Source organism: Leptonychotes weddellii, chromosome 2 (assembly GCF_054177405.1).
Source record: "Leptonychotes weddellii isolate Sample4059 chromosome 2, ASM5417740v2, whole genome shotgun sequence".
In the NCBI taxonomy this organism is placed as follows: domain Eukaryota; kingdom Metazoa; phylum Chordata; class Mammalia; order Carnivora; family Phocidae; genus Leptonychotes; species Leptonychotes weddellii.
The window spans coordinates 40,161,523-40,185,272 of NC_138370.1; the positions used below are offsets into that span (position 1 = coordinate 40,161,523).

Below are 23,750 nucleotides of genomic sequence, written 5' to 3' on the forward strand. Positions count from 1 at the left end.
ATAGTGACGCAAGCAAGCTGCATTTTGGCCAACTGGCTGTGGCTATCCGTGGGCTGAGGGGCTGGCTTAAGCCAGGAATGGCCACGTATCCTGATATTGCATGCTGTGTTTTTTATTATGATGTTGCATCCTTGCGAGTCAAAATTACAATGGCCTTGATGTATTCTTCCCCTCTTCTTCTCCACCATCTGACTTGGAGGCTGTCATGTGAGTGCCCAGACCTGGCCACCCCAGCAGAGGAGGACTCAGGAAAGGATCGGTGTGGAGCTCAGCTCTGGCCTTGACCCCAAAGAGGGCTGAAAGAGAAGGTCTCAAACCACTGGCTCTCCAGGGGTCACAAGTCTAAGATTCAGACCCCTGCAGCTCTGCTGATAACCTTGGTCGTCCACCAGATGATGACTACTTCTGGTACTTTGTAGGCAAAAATGGCCAAAAGGCTTGATAAAGCCAAAAGCAGGGAGAAAAATAGTGGGAGGGGGAAGGAGAAGGGATAAGGAGCATTTGTCTCAATACTGGGTTGAAAGAATATTCCACAGGGTAAACTTGGTCATCCTGCCTTTGCCTATCTGAACATCCCCCATACCAAGTAAGGATATTTGTCACACTGGAGGATGCCAGTGTTGTAAAGATGTCCTTTGTTCAAGGTCTCCTATCCCATTCCCATCAAGGAGAAGTGTCTGCAGACATGTTTGCAGATCCTAGAAGTTTCTGCAACATGAAGAGTCTCTCCCAGAGAGGGCCTAATCTTACATCTATAAGTACACAGTGATGCTGGTAGCAAGTTAGAGGTACCCAGACCCAAGTGGAAGTTCTGCAGTCTTCTCTGGCAGGAGAGAATGGCTGTCATGAGTGCCCCCTGGTCCTCCTGAGAACTTGGACTAAATGGATGGGGCCTAAGACAGAGCCTGGTCATGAACTCTGTGCCTTGGAAGATCATTTTAGACTCAAGGCCCAGTGTAACTATATTTTATAACTGGGACTTTTGTTCAGGGAGCTTATTCATTTAATTCATCTGTTCATTCTTCATCCCTCCCTCCATCCATCCATCATCCACCCATCCATCCATCGTCCATCTGCCCATCCATCCATCCATTATCCACCCATCCATTCATCCATTCATCCATCTGCTCATCCATCCATCGCTCATCCATCCATCTGCACATCCATCCATTCATTCATCCATCCATCATCCACCATCCACCCATCTGCTCACCCATCCATCCATCATCCACCCATCCATCCATCCATCCATCTGCTCATCCATCCATCCATCCATCCATCCATCCATCCAATCCATCCATCCAATCCATCCATCTCCCCATCCATCCATTCTTTCAGAATGTGTGTGTGTGTATGCAAAGCCTTATGGTGCATGCTGCAGAAACAAAGTATAGTCTTCCACCATCAGGATGCTTCTTGTGTAGGAGGAGATAGTGTATAAAGAAATAACACTGGAAACTGCTTCTGGCACCCTGCTAGGAATCTTTATAGGGCCCAGTGGTGCACAACAGAAAGAGTGGTCAGATCTCTCTGGGGGCTCAGGAGTGCTGCATAGAGGAGGAGATGGTGAGAGTGGCCAGAGAGGGGTGCGGTGCTGGGAGAGGTGGAAATATGTGTACAGACACAGACTACAAACAGCCTGACACATCTAGGGAAGATGAAGAGCTTGACGTGGCTGGAGCATGGGGGGTGGAACAGGGATGCCGACAGTGCCCAAGAAGGCACGAGAAGTAGGCAGAAGCCAGACTATGTGAAAAGCACTGAGGACTTTGGACTTTGTCACACAGGTATCGTGGAGCTGTGGAAGCATTTTAAGCGGGAGAGTAACAAGGTCAGATTTGCACTGTGGGGCAAGTACTGATTCAGGACCGCATAGAAGCAGTGGGGCCCTTAATTCAGCACAGGAAAGATGGTGACACCCCAATGAGACAGTGGCCCTTAGTCCCTTGGGCCCCCAGGATTACTTTCTTCCTGTCTCAGCCAATCACTTTAAAGCGGCCATTTTACTAGTTGAACATCATTCCTCAATTCCTGAGGCACTTCGCCTCCTCCCCTGGTTTGACTGCATGCCTACACGAAGTCATTGTGGCCCATACCTGTAGAATCCGGTTTAAAAGCCCACATATGTCGTGGACAGTCTACTCCAGTTGGTGTAGCTTTCAGTCACCTCCTTATCTGCTTGTGTCCTATCGGGTCCCGTTCTGCTTCTCGAGGGAGGCCAGGCATGCTCAGAAGTTGGGGGTGCTCAGTCTTTGGTGGGTGACATTGTGGGGGCCCAGGCTCATGGCAGAGGGGCACAGCTTCTCTGGGGCAGTGGGAGCACCATGTGTCCTCAGCCCACGGCCTCGCCATGCACAAGGCCTTGCAACCCACGGAGGGGCTGTGCGTGAGGAGCTTGTGAGCTCACCTCCCGATTACCCTTTGGTCTTCTTGGGCTGGTACACTGTGGATAATAAACTCTTAACTCGAAGACAAATGGCAGGTGGGCAGGGGAGAGGGGAGTGAGGAAGGGGGGCAGGAAGCCTAATCTGATGAAGGGAAAATTCAGCAATTCTTTACATCTTTACAGTATCCAAATGGACTACTTCCAAAAATCCATAGACTAAGCTAATAAATCGCCCCCAAAGAGGTCTCTAGGGAACCTGTTTGGACGAATGGGCTAGAAGCACAGAAGAATGTTTTTAAATAAGTGGGTAGTTCTCAATATTTGAACACGACTTGATTCTTCTAAGAGACTGAAGCTCCTGACATATTTGGACTCTCTGGACACACAGTTGACATGTTTCCTGAGCCCTCTGTAGAAATGACATAGCTTCTGAACCAGGGAGGGCCCACATGGACGAGCAACTGCTTTATTTCCTAACTGTGTTGGAGCCCGAGCCCTAAGCGTGGGCTTGGGAAAGGGAATCCACCTGCAGGTACCACGGGCGGACCTGCATCTGGAGTCATGCTTGGTGAAGGCCAGGCCCGTGCACCTGAAGGCCAGGTCCCAATGGGAGAGAAATCTGCATTCACTGCCATGGGGGTGGGGTGGGGGTGGGGGGAGCCACAAGCCTAGGTGACCCAATCCGGTCAGGTGAATTCTTGCCCTCTGGCATTTTAAACACTCGGGTGAATGAGGACTGGCGGGGTGGCAGGTGCACGTCAGAGAGGCAGAGATGGAAGGCGAGGCCTGGGTCGCCTAGGCTGGAGGGCCAGCAAGCTGGGGCAGGGCAGTGGGAGGCAATCTGCACTGGGTTGCCAGAGAGGCTCTGCTGTTGGGCTGCTCCCCCAGCTCGTGTTTATGGGGTGCTGTGAGCTCTTTGCTGGGTGGGGTGGAGAACAAGGTGGCTTAGGGAGGCTGCAGTTGTGAGGTAGAGACTAAAAAATACAGATGGAAACAAATACACAAAGTACTTCCGCCTGGGATCCCTGCTGTTGAGGGGCTGCTGAGATAGGGAAGGTAGCGAATATGTGGGCGGACTTCAGATAGGGGGTCAGGGCGAGTGTCCCAGAAGAGGGCACTGAAGGGTGAGAAGGAGCCGTCCCTGCAGTGGATGGAAGAGGAGGGGACAGTAGCGGCAACAGGAAATCCGGCTGCTGAGGAGGAGAGGCGGGGAGGGCAGGATGAGGCCGGGAAAGAAGGAGGGCAGGATGAGGCTGGGAAAGGATGTCCAAACCAAAACAGTTTGGACAGTTCGCATTTTCTTTAGGCAAGCCGCCCGCCAATCAGGGTCTTGCCCTTTTAGCTCCGGGGTAGCATTGTAAGGGTTCAGTGCTCCTTTAAAAGTTGGTGTTCATCTATTATGCTTCCAATGAGAGGAGAGCTGACCACTGACAGAATCTGAATCTTGCTGGATGATGAAGAAAGAGAGATGGAGAATTAATTTTGGGACAAGGGGCAGTGCCGATGGAATGTACTAAGTCCTTGGAGCTTCGAGTGGTGGCAGCAGGGGGAGTGGGACAGGGGGTAAAGAAAGAGACAGCAGGCCACCCACACCCACTTCTTTCACAAGGTGGGTCCTGGTTTCTGCTATTACTTTATCGTTTAAAGAACTAGCGCCTTGGGTTGTGGGGTCACACAGATCCGGATTCGAGTCCTGTGATCACTCTTGCACGCACCTGGGCCTGGAACAAGAGGTTTCTTTGAGTTGTATTCTCCTAGCTATACAATAGGGATGTGAAGATTTCCCTAGTAAGATTTTTGGGGAGGATGAAATAACATGTATTTAAAGCACTCTGCTTCGCGTAGACTACAGTAGGTGCTCAATAAATATTAGTTGCCTCCTGCTGACTACATGAGTGTTTTACTAGAAGGCAATCAAGTGGAAGGATAGTGGGAATATTTACTACTCTTTCATAAGATGTTTCCATGGGGTACAGAGCAGGGCCACTGATATGTATTTTGGGGAGTGGAAAAGTCCTGGGTAGGCCTGAGACCTGAGTGCTCGTCCATGTTCTCCCAGCTTCCTCTTCTGTAAAAAGCAGGGTGTAGTGGGCTACTAGCTGGAGGTAAACTGGTTAAAAAACATCCCTGGGCCTTATCACTGGAGATTCTAAACAAGAAGTCTGGCGGGTCCAGCTGATTCCAATGCAGAGGCAAAATCACTCCAGTAACCCTGGGACCAGGCGCTTTCCTAGTTCTGAGTGGAGGACAGAGGGGACCAAAACTGCACTCTCCTCATTCAGCACCAGAGGGCGGGCCTGAGGCATGACGGCCAAAGCAAGCTGCTGTCTCCAGCCCTGGGCGGAAAAGACCCCAGGGAAAATCTATAGTTACACAGAGGATGATGTGCAAGGTAGGTAAGGAAGGAGTGATAAGAGGAGAAAGCCAAAGGCTACTAGATTCTGAAGTGTATGTTTTCCTCTGTGTCCCAATGTCTGACGGGACGGGGACAGATGAGCCTCTTGTCTTCACCCAGTAAGGACTTTAGTCGGGATGCTCTCATAGCGCCTACTGAGCTGACCAGTACTCTTTTCTGCAAAAGCGGCATCTGGCTCAGAGGGCCAGTCACTTCCACCCTCATGGGTCACCGCTCCCCAACCCTGGGTAAAGGATGCACCCCGTGGAAAGGCTTGGACGGGCTAGCCCTTGGCTGTCCCTCTGCAGGCTGCCCCTTCAGGGTTATGCACCCAAACAAAATGACTGTTATGGCCGGATTCCATCTGCGGGGAAGAAGGCATCATTTCCAGCTCAAGTGTCCTCGTCAGTGCCCTTAGTTTTTGGCAAGGAAGAATTCCAGCACCTTCTCTTTACCACCGCATTAACTGTAACCTCCTTTGCAGACTGCATTTAAAGCCGTAGTCCCTGGCGGCAGTCCTGCCGCGATGGGGGAACTTCGGGTGTTCTCTTCTTTGCCCCTTCTGGGCTCTGTTCTTCTGATCAAAATGTCTGTTTTGGGGTTTCCCTCTTCTGTGACATCCTGAATGTTGCACTTCCACAGAGAGAGGCCCAGGGGGTCCGTGGAAGCAGAACCGGCAACTGCAGCTTCCCAAAGGGGGAAGCTGAAACCAAGAGCAGTGGTGGGCCTGGTCCAAGACGGGACGCGGAGTGAGCCGGCTGCTGAGGAACTGAAAGCAGCCCAGTCACCCTGCAGTGTCCCCGGTGACAGCACTTTGTCTCCCCACCCCCAGTGCCCGGCGAGCTGTATGACTTGAACATCTTAAAAATCCTGACTGGATGTCATCCCTCTTGAGCAGCCCCTTCCCCCACCCCCCACCCCCCAGGCCCTGTAAAGGGTGAGACATGAGGAAGCGTTTGGAAAGAGTTCCTAGTCTTTGCGAGCTCCAACTTTCAATGGAAGGAAAGTCCTGCTCGCGTCGTCATGGTAGAGGTGAGGATGGTATGGTGTAGGTGGTAGAACGTGATGAAGGGTACCATGCAGGCATGTAGAAAGAATACTGGAAGGGTGAAGAAGAGAACGGTTTAAGAAACTTGAGCTCAGGGGCACCCGGGTGGCTCAGTCGGTGAAGCGTCTGCCTTCGGCTCAGGTCATGTCCCAGGGTCCTGGGATTGAGTCCCGCATCGGGCTCCCTGCTCAGCAAGGAGCTGGCTTCTCCCTCTGCCTGCTGCCCCCCCTGCTTGTACTCTCGTGATCTCTGTATCTCTCTCTCTTGCTCTCTCTCTCTGGCAAATAAATAAATAAAATATTTTAAAAAAGGAAACTAGCGCTCAGGAAAAAATGACCTGAGACGCCTTGTAGGACTCTAGAGCTCTGAACTGGATGCTCTCTCCCTGGATTTTATCAGGCGTGGTGGTATGTGGCAGCTTTGTTTAGGGGATGCTTAGCTTAAAATCCAGGCAGCTACGCCCACACAAGGAATAATGAGCTGCATTATAACAAGGTTCTCTTGCAGTTTCCGGGACTTGGAGGAGAGAAGGAAGACCCAGCAAGCAAAGCGACAGTGCTAAGAGAAAGGCTGAGCTGAGGATTTTGTTGACATTAAAACTCACTGTGGCACTGACATGGAAGAAACGTGGAAGTTCTCTTGGAAAAGCAATGACAGCATTTAGTTATATACCAAACCTTGAGGGCCCCTGCCACAGGTCAGGCAGTGTACTGGTCACTGGAAAAAGAAATGCCCAGCTCTTGGCTTTTAGGAGTCATGCTCTGACGGAAGAAAAGGACAAATAATTACAATACGGAAGGACGTGTGTTCCAGTGGAGGTGAATACAGGAGGTTGTGCTTAATGTTTTCGGAGGCAGTAGGGAGGCAGACGCCACCGAGGAGGTGACCTTTAAGCTCACTTTTAGAGGAAGGGTTGAGGGAAAACGGAAGGAGATGAAGGAAATATGGGGCAGGGCACGGATTGGAGAAGGCGCACGGCCTCGAGGGGCTGCGTGTGTGCTGGCCCATGTGTGCATGCACCCCCTGAGCCTGGGGATGGAGGCATGGGTGTCAAGGGACGGTAGGTGAAGTTGCAGAGGAGGCTGTGGGCAGAGACTGATAGAGATCCTGGGTACAACGCTCTTTTTTCATGTTTGATATGCATTTAATTTTTAAAAAGATTTTATTTATTTATTTATTTATTTATTTATTTATTTGAGAGAGAGATCATGAGCAGGGGGGAAGTCTAGATGGAGAAGCTGATGTGAGCCTGGATCCCAGGACCCTGGGATCACGACCTGAGCTGAAGGTAGATGCTTAGCGGACTGAGCCACCCAGGCGCCCTGATGTGCATTTAATTTTTTAAAAGTTTAGAAAAATCATGCCCGAGAATAGGCTAAAATATTTGGTTCAGGGATAATGATTTGTAACTTTACAGGAATTTTCGTTGAGTGTTTGTCTGAAGACAATGTGAAAAAACAGTGTATATTAACAAGCCTATCAGTGCAGTGTGGGTGGAAAATTCTTCCCCACCCTCTTTACTTTTCTGCATTGCATTGAGCAGTATGGTAAGAAATGCGGATTGCAGACAGTTCCTTGGCCAATTAAAACTATTTGGTATCTTCTTTGTGCCAAATACTCTTAGGCTGTAGTCGGAACAGACAAATCAATTTAAACCTTAACTCTTTGGATATGTATGAGTGGAAATGTCAGTTATCATGGACTAAGAACCTCATATGGAAGGCTATAGAAATAAGACTGATACAAATAAGACTGACATACAAGCTTTTTTTACAGGGGTGTCTGGGTGGCTCAGTTGGTTGAGCGTCCAACTCTTGGTTTCAGCTCAGGTCATGGTCTCAGGGTTCTGGGATGGACCCCTGTGTGGGGCTCTCTGCTCGGCAGGGAGTCCGCTTGGGATTCTCTCTCTCCCTCTTCCCCTGCCCCTCCCCCTACTCTCCCTCTCTCAAATAATTTTTTTTAAAGCTTTTATTACAAAGCAAAGTACTCACTGGCAAATTAGTAAATAACAAGATAAATCTGTTAAGACCAAACAGTTCAGGAGCAGGAAAATTTAACAAGAATATTTAACAATTTAATTAGAAGTCATTCTGTTTTAAATTAATTTGAATCTCATTATTTGCGTGCTTGCCGAGTGGTATTTTACTCATGATTTAATAGAACACTTACCCCCAGCCCTTTTGGAACCTACAGTTGGCTTTCACTTGTAGCAGGGCACATTTTAGCTTTCTCAGACTTGTGACTTTAACCCTTACAGCTTGACACCAATACCTGCTGACATCAAGTCACTTTGCTCTTAGCACATCACATAGTTAGAGGGGGGAGTGCTTCCACTTTGTTTTCAAGATGCACAGCTAATTGGAACTTGAATGAATTAACCAGCTATGAGGTTTGCTGCATGCCCCCACAGCTCTTTTCTGGGACTTTAGAATTTACCAGAATAGGAGTGAAAGAGTACAATCTTATACAATCTTACACCTTCTGGACAGACAGGTAACCATCCAAAGTGGCCGGATGCAGAAAGACATTGGAACGTGGCCCACAGTAGCCCCAGGATTAATTTGTATTTATCTGGTTAATCTTTGCTGAGCAGGTATGAGCCAATTAAATAGACTCTTATTTTTTCCCATGGCTGCCTGATGGCCTAGATTATGGAAGGATTCTATCAATCGTTTGATCTCAAGCAGAGAAACCCAAAGCCATGGGCCTACCTAGATGTTTTAGTCATTGCACCTGCCTGGGCGACATCTCCAAAGAGACCCCTCGTAGATTGCTCGGGATCAAGTGGACTGGCTTATTTCTCCTATTCTGAAGCACAAGCGCCAGTATACGATTTGGACCAGCAAAGCGGAGGGGTTCCAAGCCTGTTCAACTGGTAGCGCCAAGAAGACAGGCTTTGAACGCCGTTTGAATTGTAACTGGTATGTCTGAGTGGGGAGTGAAGAGTGGCCTGTGTTTTTAACTCTGATTCCGGAGGTTTTCTCCATGACTTAGTTTCCCCTTCTTTCATTCCTCCAGCTTCCCCACAGTTCATCTCCGCTTTGTGCCCCATTGTGTAATGTGGAGGCCCGTCGACAGCACTGTAATGACAAGTTTTTCCTTGACAGATCTGCAGGCACCGGTGAAATGCACCCCTCTATTCCCCCAAATGGGTCTGGGTGGGTGTGGCCACTCAAGAGAGCTGGGCCCTACACTGGGCCTCAACGGGCGGCCCGCGGGCACCAAAGGGCTTTCTGGGCCAGGTTTCCCATCTCTCTCCCAGCTCCAGCAGCCGACCACAGGCTTCCCGCGGCCTCCCTTCCCTGCTCGCAGTACTAAGGGCTATGGGTTCTGCTACCGGCCGCCAGGCCACGGAAGCCTGCGGCCCGGCGCCTGCCCTCAGGCTAGCTTTCCTCCCGCAGCTCGCCTCGCCTCGCCGCCAGCGCCCCAGGGAGCCCGACCGCGCGCCCGACGCCCCCGCGCCGCCCCCGCACCGCCCGGCTCGCAGGCCGGCGTCTAGGCGCCCCTCTTGGGGGCTGGGCGACGGACGGGCGTGGCCGGCGCCGCGAGCCCTCCCCGCTCCCCTTCCCTCCGCTCGCTGCCATTTGAATTCCCCCGTCGACTCCTGGGCGGAGGCCGAGCGAGCCTTCGCGAAGGGCGAGGGCGGCGGGAGGAGGGCTCGGGCGCCCCTCCCGGGCGGCGCGGCGCCGGCCGGCGGTGCAGTCGCGCGCTCGCCGCCAGCAAAGCCATTGGCTCGGCGCAGTCACCCCACGCGGGGCTGCAGCGGCGGCCTCCGCGGATTGGCGCGCGGGCGGGCATCCAGCGGGGCGCGCGCGAGCGGGTGCGTGCCGCACGGGCTGCAGCGAAGCCCACCGTCGCCGGGCTGGGTTCCCCCGGCCCGTAATGACCACCCTTCCATTGTCCTTGAGTTGCTGATGCTGGTTTTGGGGCGGCTGCCAGCCACAGTCCCTAAGCCTCCGGCCTAAAGAAAGGGCGCGAAAGGCGCGCTCCCCGCTCGGGCGCACGCACCGACCGCCGCCCTCGGCGGCACACTGCAGCATTTCGCGCTCTCGCGCCGCTCCCCTCCCCGCCTGCACTCGTTTGCATATCCCACGATTATGGCCAATCAGGGCTCGTCTCTCTCGAAGCGGATGGCTTTTGCCTGAGAGGAAAGGGAGTGGCTGGCGGCGCATGCGCCGCGGTGGCCGACTTGAACCGAGGCTTTTATTGCTGTAGTTTATTTCCACCCCTTCCCTCCTGTTCTCTCTCTCTCTCTTTCTTTTTTTTCCGCCCTAGCTGGGGCTGTGTTGGAGCAGAGGAAGAAAGAGAGACAGAGAATTGCATTTATCCCTTACGTTCCTGAAATCTGCTATCAGCAAGACCAGCTAAGCGGTTGCAGCTTTTTCAATCCTGCAAAAAATACCATCTCTTTCCTGGCAATTTTTGCTTTAAAGCTGTCCTCTTGAAATTATTTTTTTCCCAGGAGAGAGATGTCTTATCAGGGGAAGAAAAATATTCCACGCATCACGGTGAGTTTGGTACTTGGGAAATCTGCGGTCGGCCAGCAACCTTTTGTGGCAAAGAACATCTAAGGAATTTTTTAAAAGGAGGGGGAGGAAGAGGAACACAACTTTTCTTTTTTCTTTTCTCTTTTTCATGTTGCTAAAGAAGGCGAGCGGGGTGGTGGGAGACGCAATCATATAGAATTGTAAGCTACATAATTTGTGAGGCATTAAAATAGGAGCGTAAGTGCATTAAAGGACGTCTTAGATAGCGCGCCAGATCCGCTGTATCCTTTTATTGTCAGTGCGAGATGCTGCAGTGCTGGCCTGCGGGGTGTAAGCAAATGGATGCCAGATTGAATATGCATGGTTGAAGCTCGGATATTGTTCTCCGGGCTGCGTGCTGTGAGGCTGGACTCCCGGAGCTGGATGGGGGAGATGGAGAAATGGATTCTCCCTGTGCCTCCCGCCCCCACCATAAAGGCTTTCTGGAGCCTTCCTCTGGCTTCTTAGAAAAAGGAGCGGGTTTCAGCCCGGAGGCGTAATGACAGCAGAGGGATGCTGGAAAGGGCAGGGAGTACCGGGATGATGTGGAAACGGGAAGGGAAAACAGGGACGCGGTGATGAGCAGAGGAGGGTGGGGGGCCAGGCGTGGGCTTTTTGTTGATCAGGGGCTGGTTTTCGGTGGCCCTCTAGGCTTCCTCGCCCTCGGTTTGGGGCCGGAACCCTGGCAGGGCTCTGAGCTCGCTTTCTTGTGTCTTTCTGCCCCTTCTGCAGCCAAGGAGGAGCCTGTGTTGGCGCATACAAAGCGGGCTGGGAGGGTGGGCGTTGGGGACAGCGCCGAACCGGGCTCGCGGAGGTAATGGCGCTGCGCGAGGCGCGGAACAGATGGCCCGGCCCGGCCTCAGCCAGACAATGATCGCAGCGGCGGGAGGTGTCGGCGCAGTTCTGGGGCCTGGGGTTGTTGGTTTGTAAATCACGAGAAAAAAACATCTAAGCGATGGATTTGCGATGCTTCAGCGCTGAACCACAGGTTCTTGCCTTCACCGCTCTCCTGCCCCCACCCTCTCCCCATCTTTTTCTGGAAAAAAATCGCACCAGCCCTAGTTCTCTACATCCCCGAATAAAATCCCGGGGAGGGAGGAACGCGAGGGAAATTCATTGTTATATAATGATGTGCAATTGGAATTGGCCAGTTGATTGCTGGGTAGAACCCAGGGCTGAGGCAGAGACCGAAAGAATCCTGGTAAACTCAAGATGTGTTTAGGGTTAGATTTGAGGGCGCGCTTTCGCTCTGGTTTCCTCCTTAGCCACGGACACCCCGGCTTTCTCTGGATGCACAAGGGCACACCCATCCGCAGGAGAGAGACGTGGAAACAAATGCAGAGGGGAGGGGGCGTGTGCTCGGGAGGACTTTATGGGATGAGCCAGGCCGTGCTACGGCGAGGGTGGGTACTAGCTTTTTCTTGAAGGCCGAAGACCCAAGATCCGAAAGGGCCGGGCTGAGGGGCACCGACCCTACGTTATGTGTTCCCGGCTCCGGAGGAAGGAGTCTGGGGAGTAGGGGTGGGGAGCAGATGTGCTGCAAGCCTCAAATAATTTGTTGTCTTCGTGAATGGAAAAGGCAGTTTCATTTTGACAGTGTGGGGAGAAAAAAATTTAAAAAGCAAACAAGACTTTTTTTTTCCTTTAAAGAGCGCCTCCTCTACGCTTAAAAATCTGATTGCATTATTTTAGGACCTATATAGCGTGGTTTCCCTCCTTCCATCATCATGGCCAGTAGCTTATGTAAGAAGCCTTCTGGAAGGCACTAGAGTGGACGGGGCTGTGATGTCTCATTTTTTTTCTTAGCATGATGTTGGCTCGGGGATTCGCAGTGATGGCTGGGACAGGTACCGCAGTGACTAAGGGAGCTGGTAACGAAGGGCAGGGCTTTCCCTTCCCTTCTAGGTGAGATTTATCCTGTTAGAGCTGGAGACTTGGGGAAAGGGGGAAAGATCATTATAGACGGAGAAAAGAACACTGGAGCAGGTGACCTTGAGCGAGTGGCTTAACCCCTCAGCCTCTGTTTGTTTATGTGTCATAGGAATAAGAATCTGGCCCCACCCACCTCACAGATGTGTTTTCGAGGCTTTGGTGACTTAGGGTACATGACAGGATTTTGTAAAGGTCTTTACATTTACCTTTACAAGTCCAGGAATTACTGTTGACTCTTTATTCTCATTTGACTTTCCAAAGTCTGTAGCAGAATGAAGGACCCTACGGTGTACAAAATTAAAATGATCTTACTGTTTTTCATAATGTTAGAGAAACAATAAATACTTTCTGTACCTGGCTGTGTGTGCATTTATGTGTAAAAGTATCTTTTTTCCCCTAGGTGTCTAGCAGCTTATTTATTTATTTATACCTCCCACCCCCTATATTTTTTAAAGATCTCTATAATTTTCTTTTTTTTGGTGGGTATTAACTATAAAGAGCACTTAGTAAGAATACTGGTTTGTAACTGAATTAAGTTAACCATTGTCAAAGTGAATGTCATCCTCTGAAGTGTTTTGTATATTAAAAGAGCAGTCTGTGGTTCAACTTGTAACCCAGTCTGGAAGAATACAGGTGCATCCACTGAACCCAGGCTGTTAATATCACATTCCATCAACAGCAGTTGGGATAGAGATGAGTCATCATGTAACATTTCTATTGCATTTCTGGCCCTCATGTGCTGCTTGTCATAGATCTGTGTTTTTCGCCAATTAAAATACAAGTGCATCAATAATGTAGATTTTGGAACTTGCCTTTTCATCTACTTGATCACAAAACTCTTACCTTTTTCTTAACAGCTTGGTATTTAAAGTGGTGTATATTTGAAGTATATCCCCCCCTTGTTACAATCTCTGATTTACCTCAAAGATAAAAAGCAAATATAAAGAACATATTGAAATGAAACTTTGCAATGGTTGAACCAAGTGTGTTTGTATAGAGTATCCCATGACAACAAACTTGGTTAATTTTTCCCCGACACCAACCTTGCCAAGAATTGACTTCCCTACATGTGGGTGTATTTTTTTTTTTAGAATGACGTTTAGCCTAAAGCCATTTAAAAAATATTGTCTTCTTTATCTGAAATGTTTTCACTACTCTTTAAAGGGAGATTGTTAGGTATTCTTTCATTTTCTTTCAGTGGAAAGGGATCTTTTTTTGTTTTGTTTTGTTTTTAAACCAGGATAAGCTTTGAGCTTTTGCCAGTATGTTCTGATTCATCAAGTGATGAATAAGTTGTCATTTCAGGTTCACCTTTGTCACTGAACCTTTCCAAAATTGACTTATTTTGAGCATCTCTTTGGAATAGTGAAAAATATGTCCTTAGCTCATTGTCTTAGTACCAGTGTTTCTCATCGGTCAGGTATGAATTGTGACCTTATTACTTTCTTTGTTTCAGAGCGATCGTCTTCTGATCAAAGGAGGTAAAATCGTTAATGATGACCAGTCATTCTATGCGGACATATACATGGAAGATGGGTTGATCAAGTAAGTGTAACTCATAATAGAGACGAATTTGTGTACCTTCCTGTACAGCTCACATACATAGCATCAAACTTTGGTGACTTCAAAGACCCGACTACCTTAGGGTCTGTTTAAGCTCATTTTGATTGGTGGTAATTAGTGAATTTGAAAACTCAGATTTAGGGAATTCAAAGCCACAATTAAATGCGCACGCATTTCTTTGTGTTATGCAATTCACTGTTTTAACTGAGGTGACACAATATCTTCTTGTTGCCAGTTCAAATACTTGGTTTATGATCTATTGAATATATTAAAGGTTTTTCCTAGAATGTAGTTGTTTCGGTAGATTGCCCAATCTAAGACACAAGCGGTGTTCCAGCCTCTTCTACCAAGATAACACATCTGCTTTCTTAATTAAGAATCCAAGTTGCGGGCGCCTGGGTGGCTCAGTTGGTTAAGCGACTGCCTTCGGCTCAGGTCATGATCCTGGAGTCCCGGGATCGAGTCCCACATCGGGCTCCCTGCTCAGCAGGGGGTCTGCTTCCCCCTCTGCCCTCTTCCCTCTCGTGCTCTCTGTCCCTCATTCTCTCTCTCTCAAATAAATAAATAAAATCTTTAAAAAAAAAAAAAAGAATCCAAGTTGCTGGGGCCAATGGACAGCAAATTAACAACCAAGTAACAAAGTACTGCCTCATCCTGAGGGAATTGTAGATTTCATTCTGTAACACAAATAAGACTGCCCTTGTGTTTATTGTGTATTGTGTTGCAGAGGAGAACCAACAGAGGGTTAAGTGAGCTGAGTATATACTAGTATCCTCCTGCCCTTCAGACTGGGACAGCTCACAGGGCCCTGGAGAAGGAGCACATCTGTTTAAAGACAAACACTGTAGCAAATGACATCTTTTAAATAAGCAGCATTCATCAAGTGCTAGCAGCAAACCAGTCCAGAGGAGTGGAAAACTGGAGTGGATGTGTCTGTTGCTTGGAAACTCACACCCTGATTTATGAACCTAAAATAGGTTTTAACATTTCCGCATTTAATGTTTTCTCCATGTGTGTTTGCTTGTGACATTCTCTGCTCCAGGCTCTCAAATACCATGACTTTCATGTTCCATTTTCCCCCAATTAGAAGGCAGCATGATACTGGCCTAGAAGTGAGCAAGCCTGCATGCTATTTTTAGTCAACACTAATTGTTTTAGAACTTTATCAACTCCTCCTTGATTACTTTTTCCTTCTGGAAAAAAAACCCAAAAACTGGTAGCAAGATGTAGCCCAGATGTTTTTTAAAAATTGGAAATGAATCCATGTCCCCCAACATAGTATCAGTTTTTCTTTTTTTTTTAAAGATTTTATTTATTTATTTGACAGAGACACAGCGAGAGAGGGAACACAAGCAGGGGGAGTGGGAGAGGGAGAAGCAGGCTTCCCGCCGAGCAGGGAGCCCGATGTGGGGCTCAATCTCAGGACCCTGGGATCATGACCTGAGCCGAAGGCAGATGCTTAACGACTGAGCCACCCAGGCGCCCCATAATATCAGCTTTTCTGTCCTTAGTATCTGAGTTGCTGAGCACATGCTTCCAGATTTTTAAATAGTTGTAATCATCCTGTTCACTTTTTCTGTTTCGTTTTGTTTTTTCTTTTGCTTTGTCCTACTACTACCTTTCCACCCCTGTTTTTTCAGGGTTGAAAATAAATGTTTGTAAAGTGCAGCCAGACCTGGAGAGAATTGCTCTATGATAATTAGTTCAACTACGTGTGTTACAGCGAAAGTGTTGTGACCTTTTATGTAAATATCTTGGGCTTTGTTATCATTTGATCTTAGGGGTTTTCTGGCAACTAAACCTCTTTGATCAGGGCTTCTGGTGTCTTATTTAAATTTTGTTTTCTAGTATGCTCTGCTTTGCCCCTTGGTTGGGCATAGGGACTGGGGACCGCACATATTATGAAAACGAACAATAATGCAAAAAGTCTACAGAACCTAGGGAAGGATGGTTTCTGGCTGCGTGAAATGTCTTTCAGATGCCATTTGATTCAGGGATGGTTCATTTATAGCCGTTATCATCCATCCTGTTTATTTAGGCAAATAGGGGAAAACCTGATTGTGCCAGGAGGGGTGAAGACCATCGAAGCCCATTCTAGGATGGTGATCCCTGGAGGGATTGATGTCCATACCCGCTTCCAGATGCCTGACCAAGGAATGACCTCCGCCGATGACTTCTTTCAAGGCACGAAGGCAGCCCTGGCTGGGGGAACCACCATGATCAGTAAGAGAGCTTAAGAATAATCATCTTAGAGCTTGGTAGCCATTATTGTTTGAAAATGAGTCTTTGTTGTTTGATTCTTTCCTTCTGAAAGTTGCTGAACTGAACAGTGGATTGATATACCGCAGAAGGGGGTGGGGGTGGGCCAGCTGTTTGTCTGGGTGTCCTTGTCCTCATTTTCATGTCCCACTCGGAGTTGTCCAGTTGAACTGGAGAATACGGATCTAGAGAATTTGGTAGGATAGAAGGAATGGCTTCTTGCTTTCTCTGCTTGAACTTTTGTCTTCCTTAACCTGAAAATGTGATTTGTTTGTGGTCACTTTAAAGACACAGCGTTTGGAGTAGGTGTCAAAACTATCCGTTTTGAGCCTTTGCTCCAAAGTATTTGATTTGGGTTTTTAAAGAATTCCTGAGGGTGCATCTTACTGGAATGAAGATGGGGTGCAGTAAATGAAATGTTGAAGCGGGAACTTCTCTTCTACTGCTGAGAAAATCAAATGGGGGAATATTTCCTGGCCTGGCTTTGACATAAATGGATTGGGCAGTCCTGCTTGGAGAGGGAGCCACAGATATTATTAATTGTCATTTAGATATGAAAATTGCTGGCACCAACAGCTGGGTGTCCATCGTGCATTGCTGCGAAGAATTTATGCTTTTCTTTCAGCTAAATCTAAAGTGTATTTCCTGGAGTCCTAGCACATGCGTTAAGAGTTTGCTTGTAGAATGGCAATTTCCAATGTGTCTCTTGATGTCTCTGTAACAGGTCTTGTTTTTGAGGAGGTGAGCAAGCTACACAGTGACCTGTCAGACACATAGGTAAAAAAAAAAAAGTTTATCTGAGAGTGAAAGTAAATACACAGTCTATCTTCAAAACTTATAGTTCAGTTCAGAAGAGGATCAAAGTAGAAAGAACTTCGCTATTTTATTCCTTAGAGAAACCCCTTTTACTGCTTATTTTTCAGAATGATGGTCTTTTCCCCTATAACTTTATGGTCCAGTCTCTCACTTCTTCTTTTCTATCCTACCACCTAGGTGAACGTTACCCTGCCATCCCCTCCTAGTTCTGAGTTCCTCTACATTTTAAATTGCGCATTCCTGGTCTTCTCTCAGTCCCCGTCTTCAGAGTGTCTGAAGGATCAGGGACCGTTCTCTCCTGGTTCAGCTCTCTAATGACACAGCCTGCAGGTTTAAGCCTTATTACTTCTTTGTTTTTGCTGCACACATCACCTCCTAACCTAGTGGGGGACATTCTCAAGGGGTGAGGGGACCCCCCCCCCCACACACACACCTCAGGACCCTGACCTCCTGGAGAAGGCTGCCATTTTGTCAGTGACGTCTGTTCACACTTACTTGGTACCAGTGGGCATGGCTGCCTGTCCTTCAGCGCCGGCTGCAGAGCCTCCAGGGCCAAATCAAGGCTATAATCTGCCTCCGTTTGGAGTTCATATGAGGGCCCTGTAGGTCCCCACGTTGGTCACAGAGTATTAAGAAGCCATAAATAACATTTCCTGAGTGAGTGGTCAGTGGTGTCTCTCACTAGAGGGATTGCTGGGCCGGAGCGCTCCATGGTAGAAATGCCGCTAACCCGGAGTCTGACGTTCTGGTCTCCATCCAGCATTAAGTTGCTGTGTGACCGTGAGCAAGTCACCTCCCTTGGTGGGGCTGCTCATCTGCACAATGAAGGATTTGCTCAAGATGACCTTGGATGTCCCTTTCAGCTCCCACATTTGGTGATTCGCTGAGCTCAGACACAGTTTGTCTGTGATCGAATGCACTTCGCGCAGCAGATGCATAAAAACCCTGTTTCTTTTCAGACTTATTTGAAAGACCCCATCATTCTGTTTTCTCCTCTCCTGCATCCCTGAATGTGCCTTTCACTCCTCACACTTGACCCATTCTTTGGCCCCCCCTTCCCGCTTCTTGTCTCTTCTCTGCGTTCCCATCCCCCACCACCTTCACCACGAGTCAGGGCATATCCCTTCTTGCTGACGCCTTGACTTCCTCTTTGACCTTCCTCCTCAGCAGCTCTGGGGTTCTTTCCCTTCATTCAGGGTGGGCTCCTTCTGAGCAGGGACGAAGGACAGCTCCACCAGTCCTGCCTCTGGCCTGGGGGCTGAGAACAGTCAGCGGAAGGCCTTACGGCAGGTCAGAATGAAGGGGAAGTGAGAAGTCGGACCGCCTGCCTTACTCAGTTGGGCAGAACGTGATCGTGTTTTATTGTAGGGTTTGTGATACAGTCAGTTAGGCCAAAGAGTAGGGGAGTTTAATGAGCACACCCCAAAGAGTGAACGTCCTCAGCGGTGGTGGGGATGTGGTCAGAGTTGTCATACCCCAAACTCCACTGCTTTTATAGCCTGAGAAAAATATTAACTACCCTAGCAAATAACCACCCATGGTTACTGACCTCTACAGAATGCCCACTGGCCTGCCCTTCCCTGAGGATGTAAGTGGGAATACAGGTGAGGAAGTCAGGATTTTTTCTGCTTGCTGGTCATATGTTCTGCACTGGCTTCCAGTGAGTCCCCAGCATGGGCACGCTTTACGGAGACAGTTTTGCAAAGAGGGAGAGCTAGCTTTACGTGACTTTGTTGGTACCTTCGACCTCCTCCTTCAATGAGATCGTAGCTTCTTCAGTGAGTATGGAGGCCAAACGGAAATGCTTAGGGCACTTGAAAAGATTCAAGTGAAAACTTGCACAAACAAGCCATCGAAGTAAATTGGTGCCCCACGGCCCACACCCCTGTGCTTCCATCTCTCTGTGTTTCTACAAGCCTGTGCCCTTTGCTGTGTGCTTCTCAGGTCCGTCTGCATCGGCACTGCCCAAGGTGGAAAATGTAGCTGAGCGGTCCAAGTTTAAAAATGGAGGTGACACGTCAGCAGCAGAAAATAATATTATTGCCATCAAACAGAGCCTCCCATTGAGAATGGCACAAGGAGATCTTTGTAAGGGGTGCTTAGTGCCGGGCAACTTTGCCCTTCCCATCCAGTGATGGGTGGGCGGAGCCTCCAGACGTGCTCTGCAGGCGGCTTCTAGACCGGCTGCGGGGTTGCGGAGGTGGCGGAGTTGCGTCTTGGGGAAAATGCTGCTGGCCTCCCCGGGAGCTTTATGATCATCAGAGTTAAGACCCCAGCATCTCTGGGAAGCAGATGGGAATGGTTACCTCCATTTTATAGAGGGGAAGTCTGAGGCCAGAGGGAAGCGCATTATTTGCTGACACTTTACCATGTGCGGTTAGTGTAGGTGGTAGGTGTGGAAAACACACCTGCAGCTCTGGCTTCACCCTGCCAGCTGTGTGACCTTAAGCCTCAGTGGCTTCATCTGCAAAATGGGGAAAGTTACAAAGATTGACTTGGAGACATCGGAACAGTACTTGGCCCGTAGTGAGCACTCAGATGTGGTAAGTTACTGTTATTCCATCTGCATTAGGTGCCAGCAACCTCCCATCTCTGTAGAGAGCCCCTCTGGATCTCTACTTTCTTTTTAAGATTTTACTTATTTATTTGACAGAGAGAGAGACAGTGAGAGAGGGAACACAAGCAGGGGGAGTGGGAGAGGGAGAAGCAGGCTTCCGCCGAGCAGGGAGCCCGATGCGGGGCTCAATCCCAGGACCCTGGGATCATGACCTGAGCCGAAGGCAGACGCTTAACGAACTGAGCCACCCAGGCGCCCCAGGATCTCTACTTTCTTAACGGAGCCAGAGAAGAGGCTCCAGCTGCAGGAGGAAGCAGGGCTTCTCCAAGCGTGGCCAGCAGGCTGTGAACCCCTATGTCACCTGCATGCATCCTAAAACATGCAGTTTCTTGGGCCCCACCCAGCCTATTGAAGTAGAGAGTGTGCTGGTGGGACCCGTGAACTTGTATGGTGATTGTCACATGCACTTGAGCTGTTTGCAAATATAGATCTCAGGTCCAAGCCAGCTCTCCGGACTCTAGATGTCCAACACCAGGAGCCACAGCTCAGAGAAGAGAGCCCGACTGTCATTTCTGCTAACCTGAACTCCAGGCTTTCTGTGGAGGGGCGGAGCCCCAACACAACACACCATACAGCAGAGATCCGGATAGGACTTGAGCACGGAGAAGGTGAGGACAGACTGCTGCTGCAGGCCTGGAAGGGGCCTCTCTCTCTCTCTGAGCTCTGGACTTGTTACCTTGCAGATGGGGCCCTCTGGATGTGCCTCAGGCACCTCCATCCACCTATCCCCAGGCAGCCTCTCCTGGTGCCCAACCCCAGAGAGGGCCTCCGTCACGGTCATGCTGGCTTGAACCCATAAACTCACCGTGTGCTGAGGTGAGAATGTTGTCTCTGTATTATCTCTGGCACCCATCCCATTACTGCCACTGATTCATGCCTTTGTTGCCTGTACTGGATTTTTGCCCCAGCCTCCTGAGGAGGCTCACTGCCTCCAGGAGCCTATCTCTGCAGCCTGCACGTCTCCTTGCACCCTGGGCTCTTTGTCTGGCCCGGCGGGGATCGTGCCATCTCCCTCCCGTGAAGCCCTCAGTGGGCTCCCTCTTGCCCAGAGAACGCAGCTCTAGCAGCAGAGCCCTCCACGACGTGACGCAGCCCCGCTGCCCCAGTCTGGACTCACGTTGTCACCTCGGCCAGGGATGCCCTTACCTTCTTTTTTTTGTTACCCTTGGAGGCTCTGCTAGGTGTTACTTCTGTCCCAGAGCCCCTGCTCAGCCCCCTTCACTGTAATGCACCGCGGCTTCTCTGTGCCTCGGCAGACATTGGGTCTTTATCCCATGGCCCTTATGGCATGCATCCTGTGTTACCGTTTGATCAAGCCTCCTGCCCCTTTCATTTCCATCCTCCCCACGCACCCAGCTGTGTCTCACCCTTCAGGCACTCCACTGACGCTTCCAGTTGAGTGAATGAATGAATGAGTGAATGAGTGAATGGAGACTCTAAGGGGACTTGGTTTCACGCTTCATCTGAGAGCAATGCCAGAGTCCTGAGAATCCCAGGGTAGGGTTAGCATGTCTGATGTCCATCATGGTCATCCTGTTGATCAGTTGGGGGAGGGAGGCAGGAGAGGAGAGCCCGGGGCCCATGCCTGGCCTAAGGTCATGATCAGGGACAGCTCCCTCCTCCCCCTTCATCTGGATCATTCTTTCAGGAGGAGGCGGGGTTGCAGTCTCACGCGGTCGTCCTGTGAGAGAGCTTGCTCTTAGTGCACAGGGTCTGATCTGTTTGAGGAGGAGTCCTGAGCACTGTGGGAGACGCAGCGGTCCTTGCCCGAAACCCCTTGGGCAGGTCCATCCCAGTCCTTTCCGGCCAACCTTGGCTGTGGAGGCGGGAGGCCTGACAGAAAGGCGAGGTGGCTTCCCACGGCCCTGCTGGCTGGGCTTTCCTCAGGAGACGTGGCTCAGGGTGTCACTGTGGTACATCCACTGCTTGTCATTTTTTCATCCATGTGGCATTTGGGTTCACTCCCTGCTTCTGATGAGGACACATGTGTGAACACACACACTCTATAATATGAATTGTCTGTAATTGATACTTTGATTATTCCCTTTGCACCATTCATTTGACTTGGGTTAGAAAGTGTTTACAAAAAAGGCCGACCACATCAGACTAAAGTTTCAAAGTCCAGGACCAAAGTCACGGCCACAGAATCTGCCCGTGGCCTGGCGATTAGAAAGCCACGTTAGCCGATGGGCTGTCGGTGTAGGCTCTTCCTGTCCGCTGCTCACGTCTCCCCAGGCCCACGTTGGTGAGGTCACTCTGTGAGCAGACACCATTGGAAAGGGCCTGACCAGGTGGCGCCATGCAAGTCTCAGGCAGGAAAGGCGGGATTGGAAGAATCCGTCTACTTCCTGCAGTGTTTTGGGCTGATCACCTACTACCTGCTGCTGAGCAGAATGGAGGAAGGGAGGGAAAAGGTGAAGCATCCTGAGAGATGGCTCAGCTCTTCCTGAAGGTCCGCATATACACTTTACTAAATGCTGTTTTCATTGAAGGAGGCCGTTGGGTTGGGCTTGACCAGCCAGCCTCACAGCCCTGTGGGTTTAGGGTAAGGCCCCTCCAGAAGCGGGGCTGTTCCTCTTTGGGTCCCTAGGCCCTATGTCATGGACACTGTGGCAGTTATCCTAATCTCCTCGGAGTTTGGGGAGTCTCAGTACTCGGATGCTCCCAGACTTCCCATACAGCGGGATGTTTAGACTTTTGGGAGCTTCCTGTCGACCCTGTTGCCCACAGTGGCAGCTAGAGCCAGGAATGGTAGCGGGGGAAGTGGAAATGTTGAGTTCCAGCAAAGTCTTCCCAGTCTCCGGATGTGGGGGATGGGCTTCCATGGTCAGCATCCTGCAGGATCGGGGTTCTATGTGGCTAAGTTAGAGCCTGCATGACACATACATGTCCGAGGACACCCTCGTTCTGTGTCCTGGCTCAGTAAGCTGGGCAAAGACTTCCGGAGGGCACACATCATGCCCTATCCATTCATATATGGCACCTAGCATAACGTGGACGCTGCCTCTCCTGTCTGCCCGATCAAGAGCTGATGAGCCTGGACCAAAATCCGGACCCCATCGCTCCTTCTACAAAGAACTTGGTAGCTTAACGTCGTTGTCCTGGGACCCCTCTTCTCATGTGAAATCCTACATGGGCAGCCCTCTCCCCTCCCGCCCCTCACCACCTGGCAGATAAGGCTGATGAAGGCAGAGCTGCTCTGGCTGAACAGTGGGCTGTGGGAGAGCCCAGGTCCTCGCTGTGCTCCCCATCTTGGCAGCTCCTCTGTCTTTGGGGAATCCTAGGGCTTGGGGAAGCACAGTTCGGAAACCACCCCATTCCATTACTGCCTTCCCCATTGCTTCCCTTCCCTACCCAGCCACGTGACGGCTCCCTGCACAGCTCCCACATAGAGTTGTAGGGGAGGAGGGGGTTTGGTAGGAAGGGACATACCCACTGGTCATTGAAGAAAACTCCTAACCACACTGGAAGTTTGGGGTGGTTTTTGTAACATACCTCCTTCTGTTCAAGACAGGAACTGGGACAGAGCACCCATGTCATTTTCCCTGCCTGGGTTTGCACTGCTTTGCTGGGCTTTTCATGAAAGCCCATAATAGGTAAACACTATGTCCTCATTTGCAAAATTAATGATACACAGTGTTTTAAAGGGACCAATGCCTGTCTTAGGGAGTGGCTGGCCTAGGTGTTTGCGTTTTCCTACCTACCATTCATAGTTCTGGCCCCAGGTCACTCCATTTGGGCTCCTTGCCCCTTTTTCCTTTTGGAGACCTCCCTATTTTTTCTTGGAAAATGATTATTTGTGTCTTTGGGTTTTGAGGGCTCTGCCTCTGAGTTTCTGCTCTTGCTGGGTGAAGCCATTTACCCAAATTTCTTGCTTTTAGGCCATCCTAACTGCCATGGTAATGATAAAGGGTAATTACAGTGAGTAGAAATTAGAGTTCTTTCTGGTTAACCCATTTGGGAGGCAGCTTTCTTCGAATGTGACTAAATGTTCCCCTAATGATAGAGAGGATGTGGTGGTGGGGCTGGGGCTGTGGCCGAGGCTGCCTGTCCAGGGAAGGGAATTTTGCAGGGAGCCAGGGCAGTAGTTACAAACCTTGATTGCACACTGGGATCCCCTGGGGAGTTTTCACAAACTGCAGAGACCAGAACTTCTGACCTAATTGTTCTAGGTGGCCTGGGCATTAGTTTATTATTATTATTATTAT

The 23,750-nt window shown here is 49.8% G+C and overlaps 1 protein-coding gene across 1 annotated transcript in view; it reads left to right on the top strand.

The window, feature by feature from the left end:
* The window catches only part of DPYSL2 (dihydropyrimidinase like 2), a 133,720-nt gene that overhangs the window by 54,046 nt on the left and 55,924 nt on the right, over positions 1-23,750 (top strand). The window contains exons 2-3 of the mRNA XM_081812866.1: positions 13,744-13,832; positions 15,889-16,073. Of these exons, the coding sequence (XP_081668992.1) occupies positions 13,744-13,832; positions 15,889-16,073 (274 nt within the window). The remainder of the gene's footprint in view (positions 1-13,743; positions 13,833-15,888; positions 16,074-23,750) is intronic.